Source organism: Somniosus microcephalus, chromosome 2 (genome assembly GCF_052327205.1).
Source record: "Somniosus microcephalus isolate GS21.2 chromosome 2, FLI_Smic_1.0, whole genome shotgun sequence".
In the NCBI taxonomy this organism is placed as follows: Eukaryota; Metazoa; Chordata; class Chondrichthyes; order Squaliformes; family Somniosidae; genus Somniosus; species Somniosus microcephalus.
This window is the reverse complement of record NC_140988.1, coordinates 333,300,218-333,320,504: the sequence shown is the minus strand read 5'-3', so window position 1 is coordinate 333,320,504 and position 20,287 is coordinate 333,300,218. Positions and strand designations below refer to the sequence as shown.

The following is a 20,287-nucleotide window of genomic DNA, read 5'->3' as shown; positions in this document are numbered from 1 at the left end:
AAAAGAGCAGTGGTCCTAATACCAACCCCTGGGAATCACCATTGTATACCTCCCTCCATCTGAAAAACAACCGTTCACCATTACTCTACTTTCTGTTCCTTAGCCAACTTTGTATCCATGCTGCCACTGTCCATTTCATCCCATGGGCTTTAATTTTGCTAACAAGTCTATTATGTGGTACTTTATCAAATGCCTTTTGAAAGTCCAGATACACAACACCACCCACACTACCCTCATCAATCCTCTCCGTTACTTCATCAAAGAATGCAATCAAGTTAGTCAAACACGATATGCCTTTAACAAATCTGTGCTGACCTTCATTTATTGGCCCATACTTTTCCAAATGCCAGTTAATTTTGTCACAGATTATTTTCTCAGAAAGTTTCCCCACCACCGATGTTAGGCTGGCTGGCCTATAGTTGCTGAGTTTATCACACTCCCTTTTTTTAAACAGGGGCGTAACATTTGTAATCCTCCGGTTCTCTGGCACCACCCCTATCCAAGGAAGATTTGTGGCCAGAGCCTCTGCAATTTCCACCCTTGCTTCTCTCAGTAACCTAGGATACATCCTATCCGGACCGGGTGACTTTTCTGCTTTGAGGACTGCCAACCTTTTAAGTGCCTCCTCTTTATCTATTTTTATCCTATCCAATATCGCTACTGCTTCCTCCTTTACTGCTACATCCTCCTCTTCAGTGAAGACAGATGCAAAGTACTCAGTTAGTACCTCAGCCATGCCCTCTGCCTCCACAGGAAGATCTCCTTTTTGGTCCTAATTGGCCCCACCCTTTCTTTGACTGCCCTTTTACTATTTGAGTTTATTCATAAGAACATAAGAAGTAGGAGCAGGAATAGGCCACTTGGCCCCTCGAGCCTGCTCCGCCATTCAATAAGATCATGGCTGATCTTGGGCTCAAAGCCACTTCACTGCCCACTCCCCATAACCCTTCACTCCCTTATCTTGCAAAAATCTGTCTATCTCCACCTTAAATGTATTTAATGACCCAGCCTCCACGGCTCTCTGGGGCAGAGAATTCCACAGATTTACGAGCCTCTGAGAGAAGAAATTCATCCTCATCTCAGTTCTAAAAGGGCGACCCTTTATTCTGAAACTATGCCCCCGAGTTCTAGATTTCCCCACAAGGGGAAACATCCTCTCTGCATCTACCTTGTCGAGCCCCCTCAGTATCCTATATGTTTCAATAAGATCCCCTCTCATTCTTCTAAATAAGTTATTAAATTCGATACATGGGACATGAGTTTTGTTTAAAACTATAAGTACCGTTTACTCCTGTGAATGGCATTGTGATAGGTCTTTTCAAGGTGTCCTGCTGTATGATGCACAGTAGCTGCTATTATATAATGATGAGAATACATCACTCTGTCATTGTACAATCTGACCACCACGCTCCTTCAAATCACTCAAAAGGCATTTGACAATTTTTTATTCACCATTTTTTTACTCAGTAAGTGAAATTTCTAATGACCAAAATAAGGATTGTACGGTCTGAGCATGTGCAGGGTGCCTAATTTCCCAAGATGTATTAGTATCTTTCAGTCATCCCATTCTGATGGAATATTTTTCTTGAGTTTCTAGCACTTTCTAATGTTTCAAAAGCGGTCTGGGCCTCATTAAACTCGGACCTTCGAGTTGCTGAGGCCAAATGGGCATCTCAAGGCAGCTCATTGGTTTTGGGACAGAGGAATTTGGGACAGAGGAATGTCGGCCAGCTGAAAGTCGGGCAGGGGGTTGGTGGGGGAGGTAGGTGAGGCCTCGGGAAGCGAGCCCGGGCTGGCAGCAGGCTGCAGTATTTCTATACGGCCGGGAGGAGCACACATGCTCCTAAAATGACAATCAGAATCCCATATAAGTCATAGGACCCCGATTTGCATATTAAAAGGAACCTGCCACCTGTAACAGGCGGGCACTCTGGCCACCCATCAGTAGATCGCAGTGAAAGCCGCAGTGGGCTAATCATCAGGGTTAATGGGGAGGTAAATCTACCAGCCCCATTTTGAGGTTATTATCGCCTATTAACGCCAGTTTCGGCAGGTTAAAATCGAGCCCAAACTGTGTGCAATGTCACAGGAGATGGACTAGTTACCCATAACATTTTACAGTATGCTATCGTTTTAGGCTGTGGTCATCATGTATGATTCTCTGTCTGGTACACCTTGCAATTCAGCTTGTTCCCAGGGCTGTTCGGTAACTGGTCATGAGGATGTACGTGAACACAGGAGGAGTTAAAGCAGTGTGTACGTGTGCTTTTTTTAATTAAATTGATGTTCTCTCGTGTGTGAACTCTTTGTCTGTTGTAAACCTGACTGCTGACTGCCCTATTACACAGATGCTTCTGAAACACAATACAGTCAACCTTTCTGTAGTGTCTGCGGCCACAATAACCATCTCAGAAATCCAAAATGCAGTTATGACGAATTTTCTGCCCTCCTCCCCTGAAGACAAAGACTGACACTTGGGCACCAGTTCTTGGGCACAGGCATCCTCTGGTACCTCACCCAAGTAGCCATTGTTCAGGTGTGAGCCTAGACAGCAAGTCGATGGTCTCGCAGTCGAATTTGATCCTGTCCTCATCCGATGTCTACGTGCATGTTTTCCAGCATGTTTCTGAGGAATGGATTTTCTCTTTTTCTCTCTCTCTCTCTCTCTCTCACTTTCTCTCTCTAGCTGAGAAACCCTGAGGTCAATTGTGCTTCCACTGCTGAAATGTGGTAACTCAGTACAGGAGGCAGATTGAACCTGGGACCCCTTCCTGCCTGCCTAGCTCAATACCACACTGGGCAGCACGGTTACCAACTGAGCCATTTCGGGAGCCCATGAAACCTGTGCTACAGTGAAGTTCACATGACACAGTGGGCATTTATTTACAGAATAGTGCCACGGAGGATTTTCCTATTGGTTGAAGAGCATCACCTCGTCCTTTGAATCGTCACTGGCCTTCAGTGACGAGGTAAACTCCAGGTGTTCCACTCCCCGTCAGGCTGGCTTTCAGCTCCCAAAAAAATGCAAAAATCATCCTAAAATTTCAGTCCTCTGGTTCAGATTTCATTCCAATTCATTGCTGCTTTTGGCTATAAATTTTTTTTTTAAAGTTTTTTTTCTTAGAACACTGTGGAGCTTGTGTATTTCTCTGTCTTTTTTTTTCCTTCTTCCAAGCTGTCAAGCTTTCTTGACAGAATCCAGGGGTTTTTACTCTCACTTTGATCGTCCTCAGCTTCCAGTCCCCCACCTTCAACAAAGAGGCACTTGTGTTGTGCCAGTGATTTTTTTATATATAAGGCGAGTATAAAGAAAACACTTCAGCAAAGCGGAACCTTTGTGGCAGTGAATATCCCGTAATTTGAGAATTAAAAACCAGCTTAGAAAAGAAGCAATTTAAAAAAAAAAAAAAATCCATGTATGACTTTCAAAGCAAAGCATTAAAGGGACAGTGTTTTGGAGTAGAGTTTTTGGGAGATGGTGGGTTTTTAGCACTCTGCTCACAGTTAGCAACATTGCCTGCTGTGTAAATTCAGATTGTAGCAGATCGTCTTCTCAGAATTAACCTATTTGTCGGAGCACAACTGGCTATTGACATTTTGATACCCTTGTGTGATTTTTGTTTTGTCGAACTATAGGTGAAGTGATGTCAGAGTGTGCCATGTGATAAACCGCTAGCCTCATTCAAAGAAGTTACGTGGGTGACAGCTGTGAGAGATGGAGAGCTCACAGTGGTACCATGGGGGGTGGTCTCTTGAGGTGAGGCTGGGAAGCAGCTTTATTCTGCCTCTAACCTCTGCTAGGCCCTGCCTGAGTGCTCGGTGTTAATACTAGGTACAAAAAGTGGAAATCATTTTATTTCCCAACAGCAGTCTCCCATGATCTTGATGAGCATTACAAACAAAAATAAATTAAAGACGCCACATATGCTGTTATCATGGGAGTTGTCACAGAAATATCATTATAAAGCTGATGGGACGTTTACAATTGTGCAAGTATATCTTTATGAAATATTGGCTGGTAAAAGAGTCACCAGTAGTGCCATCAAGCACTCCTTTGTACCAGAAACTGAACTAGACCAGCCACATCAAAACCATGGCTACAAGATGATGGCAAAGGCTGGCTCTGCAGCAAGCGGCTCACTTCCTGGCCCCCTGACAGCTTCTCCACCATCTGCAATGCTCAAGTCAGGAGTGTGATGGAAAACGCACCACTCACTTCAATGGGTGCAGCCGCAACAGTACTCAAACTTAACACCATTCAGGACAGAGCAGTTCGCTTGATTGATGTCCCTGCCCTGGACTCGCTATTCAACCCCTCCATCACTGGTGCACTGCAGCAACTCACCAAGCTTAGTTTCGCAGCACCTCCCTCCCCTGTGACCTCTACCAACGAGAAGGACAAGTGCAGCAATGTTGTGGCAGCACTTATATCTCCAAGTTCCTCTCCCAAGTCACATACCATCCTGACTTAGACATATAATCACCACTGCTTCATATTGCTGGGTCACTATCCTGTCATTTCTGACCTAACATCATTGTGGGAGCACCATCACAACAAGGATGGCAGGGGTTCAAGGAGAAGGCCCACCACCACCTTCTCGAGCAACTAGGGATGGACAATAAATATGGCCTTGCTGGCATCATCCACATCCGAGTGACTAATAAAGAAATTGCCATAACGTCCATTGGTTAGACATATCTTGAATCCTGTGGACCAGCACAATTAAATAAACTTGACGAAGTAGAGACCCATTGATGGTTCAGCAAGTTTATTCAATGAGTAGGTGAGCCATGCTAACTCTATATAAAACACTAGTTCAACCCCAGCTGGAGCATTGTGTCCACGTCCGAGCACCACACTTTGGGAAGGACGAGAAGGCTTTGGAGAGGGTACAGAAGAGATTTACCAGAATGGTTCCAGGGATGAGGGATTACCGTTACATGGAGAGAATGGAGAAGCTGGGGTTGTTCTCCTTAGAGCAGAGAAGGCTAAGAGGAGATTTGATAGAGATGTTCAAAATCATGAAGGGTTTAGATAGAGTAAATAAAGATAAACTTTCCAATGGCTGAAGGGTCAATAACCCTAGAGCACAGATTTAATGATTGGCAAAAAAAAGAGGTGACCTATACTCTCTGGAGTTTAGAAGAATGAGCGGTGATCTCATTGAAACATACAAGATTCTGAAGGGTAGATGCGGAGAGATTGCTTCCCCTGGCTGGAGAGTCTAGAACTAGGGGGCATAGTCTCAGGATAAGGGGTCGGCCATTTCAGACTGAGATGAGGAGGAATTTCTTCACTCAGAGGGTTGTGAATCTTTGGAACTCTCTGCCCCAGAGGACTGTGCATGCTGAGTCTTTGAGTATATTCAAGGCTAAGATAGATAGATTTTTGGACTCTAGGGGAATCAAGGGATATAGAGATCGGGCAGGAAAGTGGATTTGAGGTCGATGATCAGCCATGATCTTATTGAATGGCGCAGCAGGCTCGAGGGGCCGTATGGCCTACTCCTGCTCTTATTTCTTATGACAAGAGGAAATATTTTTTACACAACGAGTGGTTAGAATGTGAAATGCTCTGCCTGATAGGATGGTGGATACAGATTTAATAGTAGCCTTCAAAAGGGAATTGGATAAATATTTGATGGAGAAAAGATAGAAACATAGAAAAATAGGAGCAGGAGTAGGCCATTCGGTCCTTCGAGCCTGCTCCACCATTCAATATGATCATGACTGATCCTCTATCTCAATACCATATTCCCGCTCTCTCCCCATACCTCTTGATGCCTTTTGTGTCTAGAAATCTATCTATCTCCTTCTTAAATATATTCAGTGACTTGGCCTCCACAGCCTTCTGTGGTAGAGAATCCCACATGTTCACCACCCTCTGAGTGAAGAAATTTCTCCTCATCTCAGTCCTAAATGTTCTACCCCGTACCCTGAGACTGTGACCCCTCGTTCTAGACCCCCCAGCCAGGGGAAACATCCTCCCTGCATCCAGTCTGTCTAGCCTTGTCAGAATTTTATACATTTCAATGAGATCCTCCCCTCATTCTTCTAAACTCTAGTGAATACAGGCCTAGTCGACCCAATCTCTCCTCATACGACAGTCCTGCCATCCCAGGAATCAGTCTGGTGAACCTTCGCTGCACTCCCTCTATGGTAAGTATATCCTTTCTTAGGTAAGGAGACCAAAACTGCACACAGTACTCCAGGTGTGGTCTCACCAAGGCCCTGTAGAACTGTAGTAAGACATCCTTGCTCCTGTACTCAATGAAGGCCAACATACTGTTTGCCTTCCTAACTGCTTGCTGCACCTGCATGTTTGCTTTCAGTGACTGGTGTACTAGGACACCCAGGTCCCTTTGTACTGCATTTCCCAATCTATCACCATTTAAATAATACTCTACCTTTATATTTTTCCTACCGAAGTGGATAACTTCACATTTATCCACGTACCATGTATTTGCCCACTCACTCCACTTGTCTAAATCACCTTGAAGCCTCTTTGCATCCTCCTCACAACTCACAATCCCACCTAGTTTCGTGTCGTCAGCAAACTTGGAAATATTACATTTGGTTCCCTCATCCAAATCATTGATATAGTGAATAGCTGGGGCCCAAGCACTGATCCCTGCGGTACCCCACTAGTCACCGCCTGCCACCCCGAAAAAGACCCATTTATTCCTACTCTCTGTTTCCTGTCTGTTAACCAATTTTCAATCCATGCCAGTATATTACCCCCAATCCCATGTGCTTTAATTTTGCACACTAACCTCTTATCTGGGACTTTATCAAAGGCCTTCTGAAAATCCAAATACACCATATCCACTGGTTCTCCCTTATTTATTCTACCAGTTACATCCTCAAAAAACTCCATTAGGTTTGTCAAACACAATTTCCCTTTCATAAATCCATGTTGACTTTGTCTAATCCCATTGATATTTTCTAAGTGTCCTGTTATCACATCCTTTATAATAAACTCTAGTATTTTCCCTACTACTGATATTAGGTTAACCGGTCTGTAGTTCCCGATTTTCTCCCTCCTTTTTTAAATAGTGGGGTTACATTTGCCACCCGCCAATCTGCCGGAACTGTTCCATAATTTATAGAATTTTGGAATATGACAACCAATGCATCCACTATTTCCATGGCTACCTCTTTTAGTACTCTGGGATGCAGATTATCAGACCCTGGGGATTTATCAGCTTTTAGTCCCATTAATTTCCCCAGCACTTTTTTTTACTAATATTAATTTCCTTTAATTCCTCCTCCTCGCGCGTTTCTGGGAAGTTATTTGTGTCCTCTTCCGTGAAGACAGAACCAAAGTATTTGTTTAATTGCTCTGCCATTTCCTTGTTCCCCATTATAAATTCTCCCGTTTCTGACTGTAAAGGACCTACATTTGTCTTCACTAATCTTTTTCTTTTTACATACTTGTAGAAGCTTTTACAGTCCGCTTTTATGTTCCTTGCAAGTTTACTCTCATACTCTATTTTTCCCCTCTTTATCAATCTCTTGCCAGCGACGCCCACATCCCATAAACAATTTCTTTTTTAAAAGGAGGCCATTCAGCCCATCGTGTGCCGGCTCTTTAACAGAGCTATCCAATTAGTCCCACTCCCCTACTCTTTCCCCATAGCTCTGCAAAATTCCTCCTTTTCACGTATTTATCCAATTCCCTTTTGAAAGTTACTATTGAATCTGCTTCCACCAGCCTTTCAGGCAGTGTCCTGTCTCCTAAACTGGGAGAAATGACATGTCAAGGGAAACGAGTGAAAAATCTATAATGTAGGATATAAGCTATCCCGGAGTGTTGCGCAATCTACTCTCGGCACCTTTTTCTTATGACATGGTAATTTAATACAGGTAGCAATCTTTGGTTATAGTGTACATCATGCATAAGTTGAGAGGTCTTACATGAGGAATCAACCTGATAGCCGACATCTCAATTTTTCTCTTCCATACCTGATGTTTTAAGTTCTGTTTACGGTGAGAGAAATTGAAATGTGAAATTTGATGATGTTTGCAAGTTACTCAGACATCAACATTGCAATCTTTTATGCAGACTGTTTAAAGTGTAGCTGTGTGATGTGACTGGTGTGGGATTGTGTGGAGTAAATACGAGGAGCAAGTGTCTGGGTGTCAGTCCTTTCTGATGTACAAGGGGATGAACATTTCACAAGGGCTCCAGTCACAGTTTTCACTAAATAAAAGCAGAACAACTGTATTGTATACACATCATTGAGAATATAACTGTTTTATATCCTCAAAGTCTTAAAGGAATACTCACCTTACTTAACAATATATATTTTTATTTCAAATTAGACCTCTGTTTGTCCCCTCTTCTGAAGGCATAGATTCATGCTGGGGTACTGTTCCATGAGCACCAGTTATCTGACAATACCTCACTCAAATGTCCATTCTTAATAATTAATAATAATAATTCAACTTTATTGTCATTGTACAATGCACAACGAAATGTGATCTTGCAAGCTCCCATGAGTCCAGTACAAATAACATTAACATTAATAGCACCGTCCTGGGAGAAGCAAAGCCGCTGCGTCTGTGCGCGCCGCCATTCCATTTCCACCATTCCTCCTGTCCGACAATCTTCAGCCCAACGCCTGGGCCTGCTCACCAGCCGCCCCTCCCGGGGCTCCTTCCGTGACCTTCTCACCAACCGCCCCTCCTCGGGGCTCCTTCCGTGACCTTCTCACCAACCGCCCCTCCTCGGGGCTCCTTCCGTGACCTTCTCACCAACCGCCCCTCCTCGGGGCTCCTTCCGTGACCTTCTGCACCTGGTCTTCCCTGATGGTCACCCCTCCAGGTACTAACCAGGCCTGGCTCTGCTTAGCTTCCAAGCCTTGCCAGTGACCCTGTCCCTAGTCCCAGTCAGTGCCATCGGGGTATTCAACTGTGGAGGGCATCATGGCCAGTTCTGATCCCATATACATTAGCTGTATTTCTCTTTTCTTTAGCCTGGGGATGCTGAGGCTAGTTGCAGCACTCCTACCATAGCAGCAGCGGAGAACAGCAAACTCCGCACAGGCCAGGCACCAGCCCAGCATCACACCAAATGGTGCTTTTACCAACAGATCCATCAGGGAAGGGAGTTCCATTTAGAACTCCTGGGGTAAGCACCATGAATGGTAAATATTTCCCTCCATATGTGTGTCCCATCTTAGTATTGGGGGCGAATATACATTAATCACATTTTACAAAGTTTTGTCTTCAGTCCCACTAGTTCAGACTATGGAATGGGCAAATTCTGGTGATCTAAGCCAAAAGGACTTACATCCTGTTGTTGGTCTGCACATATTTGGTATGTTTAGGAAGGAAAACCCTTCGGAGACGGTGTTAAAAATTGATTGAAAATGTTGGTGGAGAAGCAATCTGTTGGCTGCAATCACAGGAGCCAAGCCAGCCTTGGTTCAGTGAGCAAATGGAAAACTGATGAGGCCTTTTAAAATGTGATTATTTTAACTTAGACATTTCTGGGCTGGGTGTGGTGGGAGAATTATGGCAGCCACAACTACTAACCTGAATGTGACACTGGTAGTACATGCCCCTGAGTGTTTAACATTGGCGGCACTTAGCTTCTGAGAATTTAATACTAGGAGTACTCGGCCCCTGAGTGTTTAATACTAAAAGTACTTTGCCCCTGAGAGTTTAATACTAGGAGTACTTGGCCCCTGAGAGTTTAACATTGGCGGCACTTAGCCCCTGAGAGTTTAATACTAGGAGTATTCGGCCCCTGAGAGTTTAATACTAGGAGTATTCGGCCCCTGAGAGTTTAATACCAGGAGGACTTGGCCCCTGACCATTTAATACCAGGAGTACTCGGCCCCTGAGTGTTTAATACTAGGAGTACTCGGCCCGAGAGTTTAATACTAGGAGTACTTGACCCCTGAGTGTTTAATACTAGGAGTACTTGATCCATGAGAGTTTAATACTAGGAGTACTTGGCCCCTGAGAGTTCAATACTAGTACTCAGCCCCTGAGCATTTAATACTAGTACTCGGCCCCTGAGCATTTAATACTAGGAGTACTTGGTCCCTAAGTGTTTAATACCAAGAGTACTCGGCCCCTGAGAGTTTAATACTGGGAGTACTCAGCCCCTGAGAGTTTAATACTAGGAGTACTCAGCCCCTGAGAGTTTAATACTAGGAGTACTTGGCCCCTGAGAGTTTAATACTAGGAGTACTCGGCCCCTGAGAGTTTAATACTGGGAGTACTTGGCCCCTGAGCATGTAATGCCAGGAGTACTCGGCCCCTGAGGGTTTAATACTGGGAGTACTCAGCCCCTGAGAGTTTAATACCAGGAGTACTCGGCCCCTCAGAGTTTAATACTAGGCGTACTCGGCCCCTGAGAGTTTAATACTAGGAGTACTCGGCCCCTGAGAGTTCAATACTAGTACTCAGCCCCTGAGCATTTAATACTAGTACTTGGCCCCTGAGCATTTAATACTAGGAGTACTTGGTCCCTAAGAGTTTAATACCAAGAGTACTCGGCCCCTGAGAGTTTAATACCAGGAGTACTTGGCCCCTGAGAGTTTAACACTGGCGATTCTTTTTCCATTTAGAGGAAGCTAAGCAGAAAACTACAATTTTGAATGCAAGTTGTCTGCCCTCTTAGGTCGCAAGGTGGAGGAGGCTCTGAGGAAAACTAACCTGTTAAAGAAAATTGGCTCTCGCCTGGAAGTGGCTGTGTGCCAGAAATTGCAATGACCAGTAAAAGTGCCAATAACCTTTATATAGTAACATGACATTGCAAGTAGATTGGTACATTCTGCCTTTGAATTTATATGACGTCAATTGTGCCTATTTTCTCTTTTTTCCCTCCTTTATAATCGGCTTTTGCCGCTACGACTATGACTCAGCTGTTGCAATCACAAGATGTCAAAGAAGACGCTGTTCTGTGTTGCTCAATGGAGGTAGGTTTTTATTTCATGTTTTCCTATAGTTAGGGCCTCATAAAAACGTAGCTATACTGACTGCCTTTAAAATCCAGCAGCCAATTCTGTAAATACCTGTCTTTTTGCTGAATCTAAATAGTTTTATGATCTTTCGTATTGGGCTTTGCCCTGCAAGAGTCCTGGAAAGTTCAAAGATCTGTTTTAAGTTGCAGCTTTGGCTGACAATCGCATTATGTATTGCTGTAGCAGGTGAGATTCCTTGGTCTCCTGCAGATTGTTGGTCTGTGGCGGGTAGGATAATCAGCATTCATTCTGATTGGTAGACCTCTGTGAGGCCGTAATCGTGTCCATTCATGGAGATGACTGAGAAGGAGGCCAATTCTACAGCACGTAATCCAGTCTACCCCACATTTACACCATCATCACTGACCAGACCAGCAATGCTCCATCTTCTGCCACGCTGCTCATCAGCTGGTGCGGCAGAAAGCACAGTAAAATGGTGACGTGGAGGTGTTTCCCCCCTGGGCTTAAGTGTTGGTCAGGACCGGGCTAAGTGATTTTGATACAATTTGCATCAACACAAAGATATAGGGCATGACTTCACACCTAAGATTTTCCATAAGGGGACTCCTTGACGTCGGGCATGTAGCTGAGTCAACGGCTTCCCCACAGGTAGGCAAGGGGAAGCGGGGAAAGTCGAGCCCATCACTGCTGGCTGCACTTGAGCAACTACTAGCAAATGGTTGGAGCAGCATGTGAACTATTTTTTTCTGCCTGATCCTCTCGGGCAGTGTTGCATGATGCAGGGAGCCCTGAGGAAAGTTAAGCTGACAACAATCGCCTGCTGCTCTCCCTTAAAGCTGGTGTATGCAGGAAATTGCATGATCAGTAAAAGTGCCAATAGCTTTATGCATAATACATAATAATTGTAAGTAGATTGAAGCCATGTCTTTGAATTTATATGAATCATCCCCTCTTATAATGGGCTTTTGTTTTCGAGCATCACTCCAGTACCTCAAGCAAGTGTCCGAGTCCGGATAGTGAGTGGTGGCAGGCTATGCAGTCGGAAAGTGCATCGCCTGCAATGCCCGATTCTGTCTCCACACATGCAGAGGTCACTGGATAGCGATCAGGAGGGGAAGGCCTGGCTGATTTCTTCCCCAGCTCCCAATCCAGAGTGCGCTAAGGTCCAGTGTAATGCACCAACTACCACCTTACGTGAGATCAGACAACCCGCACAGACCAGGGCCTAGAAATTCAGTGGGCTGCGCCACCAGTTAGCGCCCAAAGAGGGCACTCGGTGACTTTAGCGCCACTGGCCACGCCTCCCGCGATATTTAGCGGGGCGCTAATGGCGGCGTTAGCTTGTAGCGCTGCGCCGCCACCGATGACGTCATTGGTGTGCGCAGCGCCCCGCTCCCGCCCCGATCGCGATATTTGGTCGCGCCCGCCTCTGTAACGCCGGTCGCAAATCGCGACCGGTTCACAGGGCCTACCTGTGGCGGTAGTGGCGCAAATTAAGGTGGAGGTGCGGGGCGGCCATTTTTTCCGGTGGCCGCCTGCCAGCACCTCCTCGCGCCGCCCTCCCCGGCCTCCTGATCCACTCCCCGGGCAGTGCTGGCTGTGTCCCAAAAGCCCGGCACTTCTCCTCGGTGTCGGGCTCTTTTGCTGGCACTCGTGATCGGTGATCGCGCTGGTGCAGGCCCCTCCCCCTTAAGAAGGGGAGGAAGGCCTGCAGTACAGCAGCGCGCCGTGCCACAGCATGTGGCGCTGTGGCACGTAGCGCGGCGATATTCAGTTTGAGCGCCCCAAGCGGGACGCGGGGAGCCTTGAGCAGCGCCCCGAGTCCCTCTTGGGGCGCTCCCACTGAATATCGGGAGGGCGCAAGCAGCTCTGGCTGGAGCGCAAATTCCGGCGCCCAGGCAAGCTTGGCGCCCCAAACGCGGCGCCACCGAATTTTTAGCCCCAGGTCTTTAACCCAGGAACCTTGTGGCCTGTATTACTTGGTACCTCAGCGATGGTGCATTTGGTCATTTGAACCATCAAAGTGGTAAGCTGTACCTACAGCCGACACCACCTGCTTTCTGAACTAAAGAAGGAAACCGTATACCAGGATGCATCATTTAGGTTAGGAGTAAAAAAGAGAGAGCAAAAGGGGGGGGAACAAATATATAAAATCGTTTTGAAAGGATTTTGAATGTACATCTCTTGACTTGTCTTAATCATTGCCTATAGCCCTTTCAAGTGACTTGACGGTGTGAACTTTGACCTATGCCCTTTGATCCATTGGACAGCTGCAGAGCACAGGCAAGCTGCTGGAGGAACAGCTGCCAGAGATGATGACAGAGCTGCTGGCGGCAGCACGCGACAAGATGCTGGGCCCCTCGGAGTCGGCGCTGACACGGTCCCTCCTCCTTGAAGTCATCGAGCTGCACGCCAATAACTGGAACCCGTTGACCCCCACCATCACGCAGTACTACAACAAAACCATCCAGAAACTAACTGCTTAAAAACAAAAACCCGAAAAAAAAACAGGGGGGACAAAAGAAAAAACGGGAAGAAGGAGGAACAAAATATAGGAAGGTGCTGTCTTTTTTTTAAAAAAGACTTTTTACTGGAAAAGAGGGGAATGTATTATATAAAAAAAAGGAACAGAAAGATAAGTCCCAGCATGCTGAGAATCATTTTAGGGGCGCATTCTTTCATTCGAGTGCCAAGCCTCCCTTTCCCCTTCCCCCTCCTGTGTTTTTGATTGTGGTTGATCTATTGACAACACACCAACCCATGGTTTGTGGAGGGCTGGAGCTAGCCTGGTATTGTGTTGAGTGTGTGTATGTGTGTGCGCTCTGTGTGTGTTTATTTGTTCTGCCAGTGTGACAGCCGTCTTGCTAAGCAACTGGCAGAAGGTGACGCTCGGCAGATGGCCTGGCAGGACAATAGGAAGCACGTTCTATGCCAGGCTCAAATCAATTACTTCATGCGGGGCTGGTTTTAAGTTGACCTTTTTTTTTTGTTTTATGCACTCTTTCTAATTGCTCAAATTCTAGGAAAGGAAGGGGAAAAAAATGCAAATACGAGTTTACGTTAGAACTTCACCTGCATGTTCTTTTTATACAAAACTGAAAATTTTAATTTACACAGCTTCCAAAACAATTTCTTCCAGAAGCGAAGATATGCATTGGATTAAGTGATTGCAAAGTGCAGGTTTTGAATTTTTCAGTGTTGCATTTTGATTTAAGTGTGAGATGGTGGTGCCTGGGTACCAGAGAAAAAGCCCCAGCACTTGACAGTGTCCCAGTGCTATGATTGTTAAAGGCTTAACACTACAGGAGGCTTGACTTGGCCTCGTACACTAAAATGGGTTACGGTAGATCCAGTATCCAATGCTATGAAAGGACAAAATGGCTTAAATGTGAAGTACCTGCTAATGTATTGTTAAGGGGAGGATAATCCCATGAGTTTACAGTATTCTATTTAGACTGCAAGTCTACAATTCAGTTAATTATTTTTTCTCAGTAAAATAATTTCCAGTATCATTTTTGGCTCTGTCACATGATGTGCACAGAGGAGCCATCTTCATGATGCTTCTGCTAGCAAAACCAGAAGTGATTGGGGAATGGCTCTATCTCGGTTTATTATTTCAGGTGATGCACAGTCTGGCGTGTGCTCGAAGCAGTTGGGTATCTTGGGGTTGAGACAATGATAAACAGATTATCTGGTCATTATCACATTGCTGTTTGTGGTACCTTGCTGTGTGCAAATTGGCTACCGCCTTTCCTACATTACAACAGTGACTCCACTTCACAAGTGCTTCATTGGCTGTAAAGCACTTTGGGATGTCCTGAGGTCGTGAAAGGCGCTATAGAAATGCAAGTTCTTTTTCCAATGTTATAAAATGTTGAAAGTTCAGTTTTGCAGCTTCTGACTTTGTCTGAACTCCACGATATGTTGTTGCCTCATAACACACTGCAGACTCTGTGTTAACTTGTGTAATAAATGCTGACTGAATGATCTCGCACAATAAGTGCGAAGTGAATCATTTGGTGTAATCTGCGATAACCGCGCTATTTTATGGTAATCACCTTGATTACCATTCAATGAACTTACAGTGATTGGTTATTTCTTTGTTGTTAACTTCATTCGAATCAACTGCATGAAGCGTCCCAATCATTGTTCTCTGGTCTGACTCCTGCTGACAGGGAGAGGGAAGAAAACTGCCCACTGACTGCACTGTGTGTATTATAACATATATAGTTGGGAGCAATTATGAATAAGGTGCTGGATGGTTGGTCGTGATCTACAAGATCATAATTCAGTCAAAGTGTTCCAAGATCAGCGTGCCATAGATTTGGGAATACTGCCTGTAATTCTTTGGTGTCTGGTAAACTATTGTATGAAGTTTAACACATTTATAGCCACCACTGCCGCTTGCGATGTTGGTAAGGGCTTTGTAGGATGTTGGACTCTTGACAAAGTGACAGGATACCAGATTTACCTTGGATAGTGAATTACAGTGCATTCTGGTGCATTATTGCTGTTTGGTGAAGTCTTTTGAAACCTGTTCAGTTTTTTTCTCTAACGATGCGCAGGTTTTGGTACGGATAGGTCCAAGGTCTAAACGATTTAAAGAATGGAGGTTTAACAGCAGCCATTTCTATGTTAATGGTGTACATGAGGAGAGCACCACTAAAGCAGCCTATGAGTGCCGCTTTCTCTGTTTCTTTTTGCATTGTTGCAGTACAAATGAAGGCTAGAATTTAGTGGTGCCTTTAGTAATAGCCCTCAGGACCCATGAAGAGTTGGGTTAGAATGCCATTGGAGGTGTGAACTTCCCATCCTTTACGCTATGGTATGCCGTCTGCAGTGGGAGCAACCCATAGCTGCTGCCAGTGGGATATTGAATATGTAAAATTGAAGTCAGGGTGGTAGGGGGGGACGGGTGATTTTAACTTGTTGCACGTGACATTATCGGGATGGTAACGTCTTCAAAATAGGGTCGGTAGCCGTACCACCCGATTAACCACAATTATGCAGCCGGTGCTATCTTGAAAGGGGCCTGCCGTTGCCGTCCAAAGCGCCTATCCTGCTTCAGTTTGAAATTATTTTTGTGAGGCACAGAGGGGCTGGAGTACTCCTCGGACCCCCGCACTTACCGTGCTGCCGTCTGGGGCGGCCTGATATTAGCCAGCCTTAATCCTCCGAGCTACATCAGAATGGCCATATGGCACCCCACAGCTCTCTGGGGCATCAGAATCGCGGCCACCTCTTCACCATGGGTACCGGCCACTGTCCGGCAGGCGCCCAAAAGTCAAGATCGACTCCACAGGATTCGGAATGCGTAAGGGACTATTTCGCTTATCAAAAGAATTTCCAATTTTTTTTGCGCGAGAGAATCTTTTCATTATAAACACATGACCTGATGGTGCTACTGACTTTGGAACCAGAGAGCCAAGCATTGACTTATTTAAAAAAAAGATTGGCTCCAAACACATCCGGATACAGAGGGCTGGATTTTCATTGGGCCGCGGAGTCGGGATTGGAGGCGTATGGGGGTTTAAAATCCCGAAATCGGGTGTCCCGACCCCATCCCGCCTCCATGCCAGTTTCAAAGGAGGCGGGTACCCGCCCCGCACTGGGACCCGCTTCCCCGAGGCGGGAAGAGGATTAGTGCCAATTAACTGCCTGTTAACAGGTAATTAACAGGCAGTTTTTAGCCTAATCCCTATTTTCATTGTTGAAATGTGGGATTCCCGACGGCTCCAAACCACGCCAAGTTAGCGAGGCGGGCCGTCGGGATGAAGGGCTTGGAGGGGTCGAGATGTCCGGTGTTCAGGTGAGTGATGGGTGCATGAGTGCAGAGGTAAGTGTGTTTGGTCTGTGTAAAGTGTTTAAAGAAGTTCTACTAACCTTTACTTACCTTTACTGCCTTCCTTCCTTCAGATCTCGGGAGTCCATCATCTCACCGGCACAGAAAGCAGAATGGCCGCCAGCTGTCAAAATCTGCAGCCTCTGCTTTCTGTTCCGGGGAGATCTCATCCTGAGAGGAAGGAATTAACCTGGAGCAAAGATTGTTAGTGTTTGACAGCTTCAAACAGCTGTGAAACGCTGATATTTCATCTGTCAAAAGGTCTTGACAGATGAAATTTCAATCTGTGACGTCACCTGTTGCTGGGTGGTCCTTATGTCAAAATGACGTGGATTGGCTAGAACTCGATGGAGGCGGGACTACAACTCTGAAAGTTGTAGTCCCGCCTCCTCAATGAAAATCCAGCCCGTAATATATGTCACCAACCTTTTGTTTTGTAGCAAAGGTACACCCAGCAGAAGAAAAAAGCTACTCCTGTGACATGACTTAACATTTGCTCCTTCACAACTTTCAAAAAGGAATTGGATAAATACTTGAAGGGGAAAAAATTGTAGGGCTAAGGGGAAAGAGCAGGAGAGTAGAACTAATGGATAGCTCTTTTAAAGAGCCGGCACAGGCACGCTGGGCTGATATGGCCTTCTGTGCTGTATCATTCTATGATCTTTAAAGGTAAGGCCTTTTTTTTATTCGTTCATGAGATGTGGACGTTGCTGACAAGCCCAGCATTTATTGCCCATCCCTAGTTGCCCTTGAGAAGGTGGTGGTGAGCCACCTTCTTGAGCCGCTGCAGTCCGTGTGGTGAAGGTACTCCCACTGTGCTGTTAGGGAGGGAGTTCCAGGATTTTGACCCAGCGACGATGAAGGATCGGCGATATGATTCCAAGTCAGGGTGGTGTGTGACTTGGAGGGGAACTTGGAGGTGGTGGTGTTCCCAAGCGCCTCCTGCCCTTGTCCTTCTAGGTGGTAGAGGTCACGGGTTTGGGAGGCGCTGCCAAAGAAGCCTTGGCGAGTTACTGCAGTGCATCTTGTAGGTGGTACACACTGCAGCCATGGTACGCCGGTGGTGGAGGGAGTGAATGTTTAAGGTGGTGTATGGGGTGCCAATCAAGCGGGCTGATTTGTCCTGTATGGTGTTGAGCTTCTTGAGTGTTGTTGGAGCTGCACTCATCCAGGCAAATGGAGAGTATTTCATTGCACTCCTTACTTGTGCCTTGTAGATGGTGGAAGGCTTTGGGGAGTCAGGAGGTGAGACACTCGCTGCAGAATACCTAGCCTCTGACCTGCTCTTGTTGCCACAGTATTTATGTGGCTGGTCCAGTTAAGCTTCTGGTCAATGGTGACCCCCCAGGATATTGATGGTGGGTGATTCGCTAATGGTAATGCCGTTGCATGTCAAGGGGTGGTGGTTAGACACCCGCTTGTTGGAGATAGTCATTGCCTGGCACTTGTGTGGCACGAATGTTACCTGCCACTTATCAGCCCAAGCCTGAATGTCGTCCAGGTCTTGCTGCATGCTCCCCACTTCTGACCTTATGATGGAGGGAAGGTCATTGATGAAGCAGCTGAAGATGGTTGGACCTAGGACACTGCCCTGAGGAACTCCTGCAGTGATGTCCTGGGGCTGTGATGATTGTCCTCCAACAACCACAACCATCTTCCTTCATGCTAGGTATGACCCAGCCAATGGAGAATTTTCCCCCGATTCCCATTGACTTCAGTTTTATGAGGGCTCCTTGATGCCACACTCGGTCAAATGTTGCCTTGATGTCAAGAGCAATCACTCTCACCTCACCTCTGGAATTCAGCTCTTTTGCCCATGTTTGGACTGAGGCTGTAATGAGGTCTGGAGCCGAGTGGTCCTGGCGGAACCCAAACTGGGTATCAGTGAGCAAGTTATTGTTGAGTAAGTGTTGCTTGATAGCACTGTCGACAACACCTTCCATCACTTTGTTGATGATTTGAGAGTACACTGATGGGGCGGTAATTGGCTGGATTGGATTTGTCCTGCTTTTTGTGGACAGGACATACCTGGGCAGTTTTCCACATTGTCGAATAGATGCCAATGTTCTAGCTGTACTGGAACAGCTTGGCTAGAGACGCGGCTAGTTCTGGAGGTATCTGGTATTTCATTTCAAATGATTGGCTGTATTGGCAATCAGTTTTATATTACAAACACAAATTTCCATACAGAGAGCTGGTTATAGTGATGGGGCTACTTTATTTTTGTAAATAAAGACAATGAATGCTGGAAGTGTAGAGCGATCAGCCAGCAAGTGAAGGAAAAGGAAAGGCTAAAGTTAGAGGTTAGGGGGGGAAAATTTGGTTGGTTAGCTAGTTCCGTTAGCGCTAACGGGGTGCTAGGAACTTGGCGCTGCTCGCAAAATTAACCAGTCATTTTGCGACGGTGCTAAACGCTACCGCCACGATCTCCTGCGCCCGCAGATCATGACGTCAGTCGAGCATGCAATGCCCTGGTAGCGCCCAGACCAGATATTGAGTCACGCCCTCTGCCTTACCGCCTGTCACTAGGAACGACAGGTAGAGGGGACGTTTTCAGGTCGGGAAGGGGCTGTGAGAGCGCTATTTAAAGGCGGGCACTTCCTGCCTTTTCTTGTCGGCAAAATTTTTGGTACACGCAGGTTGAGAGGGAGAGATACATCTGGAGAGATTTAACGCTGTCCTAAGGAGTTTTGGCCCTCAGCACCACATTTGAAGTTCCGAAGCGCCGAGCTCTTTCCCTGGGCCTATCCATTAGCGCTTCCAACAGAATTGCTTTAGAGGTCTCTCCAGGCCGAGATTCAAAGCTGCAATGAGTAGGGTGTGGCTGGCCAGCAGGATGGCCCCTCCCCTTTAAGAACTGGCCAGCGCCAGTCTGTCTGGCTTTCATGGTAACTGACATCGCCTGAGCTTCGGGAGCGTTCTGAGGTAGCGCCTCGCTCCCCGGCGTTTGCGCCTTAAGAAAGGTGTATAGCGCCTGATTTAGCGCTCAAATCACCTCATGGGGCGATAGGGGCGAATTTTGCAGTCAGAGGCGATAAACTTTGCGCCTGGTCAATATTAGCACCCCAAAATGGGTGATACCCAATTTTTCCCCTTGGATCTTTCACAGCCTCACAGTAAGTGAAAGAGATGGTGGGCTGGATTTTCTCAATTGGGAGCTTTTGGAGACGGGACTCTCACTTGTCAGGATTTAGTCCCGTCTCCATCGACTTGTGGCCAACCCACACTATTTTCCCTTGATTGACCTTGTTAAGCCCGCCCAGCGGGTTTAGCAGGCCAATTAAGGGAAAGCAGGTTACAGGTAACGTCAGCGAGTGAAGTTTCATCTGTCAAGAGCTTTTGACAGATGAAATGTCAGCGTTTGACAGCTCTGTGACAATCTGTCCTCTCAGTTCACTCCTGTCACTTAGGCTGAGTTAGGGAGCTCTCCTGAGCAGAAAGCAGAAGGCTGCAGCTTTTGACAGATCAGCGGCCATTCTGCTTTCTGTGCCGGTGAGCTGAGGGA

General features: G+C 46.2%; 1 protein-coding gene across 3 annotated transcripts in view; it reads left to right on the top strand.

Moving 5' to 3' along the window:
• Window positions 1-20,287, top strand: part of ctif (CBP80/20-dependent translation initiation factor) — a 292,382-nt gene that overhangs the window by 265,781 nt on the left and 6,314 nt on the right. For all 3 annotated transcript variants that reach the window (XM_085975110.1, XM_085975119.1, XM_085975101.1), the window contains 2 exons: window positions 10,881-10,934; window positions 13,211-13,499. In XM_085975110.1, the coding sequence (XP_085831236.1) occupies window positions 10,881-10,934; window positions 13,211-13,426 (270 nt within the window). In that variant the 3' untranslated portion in view covers window positions 13,427-13,499. The remainder of the gene's footprint in view (window positions 1-10,880; window positions 10,935-13,210; window positions 13,500-20,287) is intronic.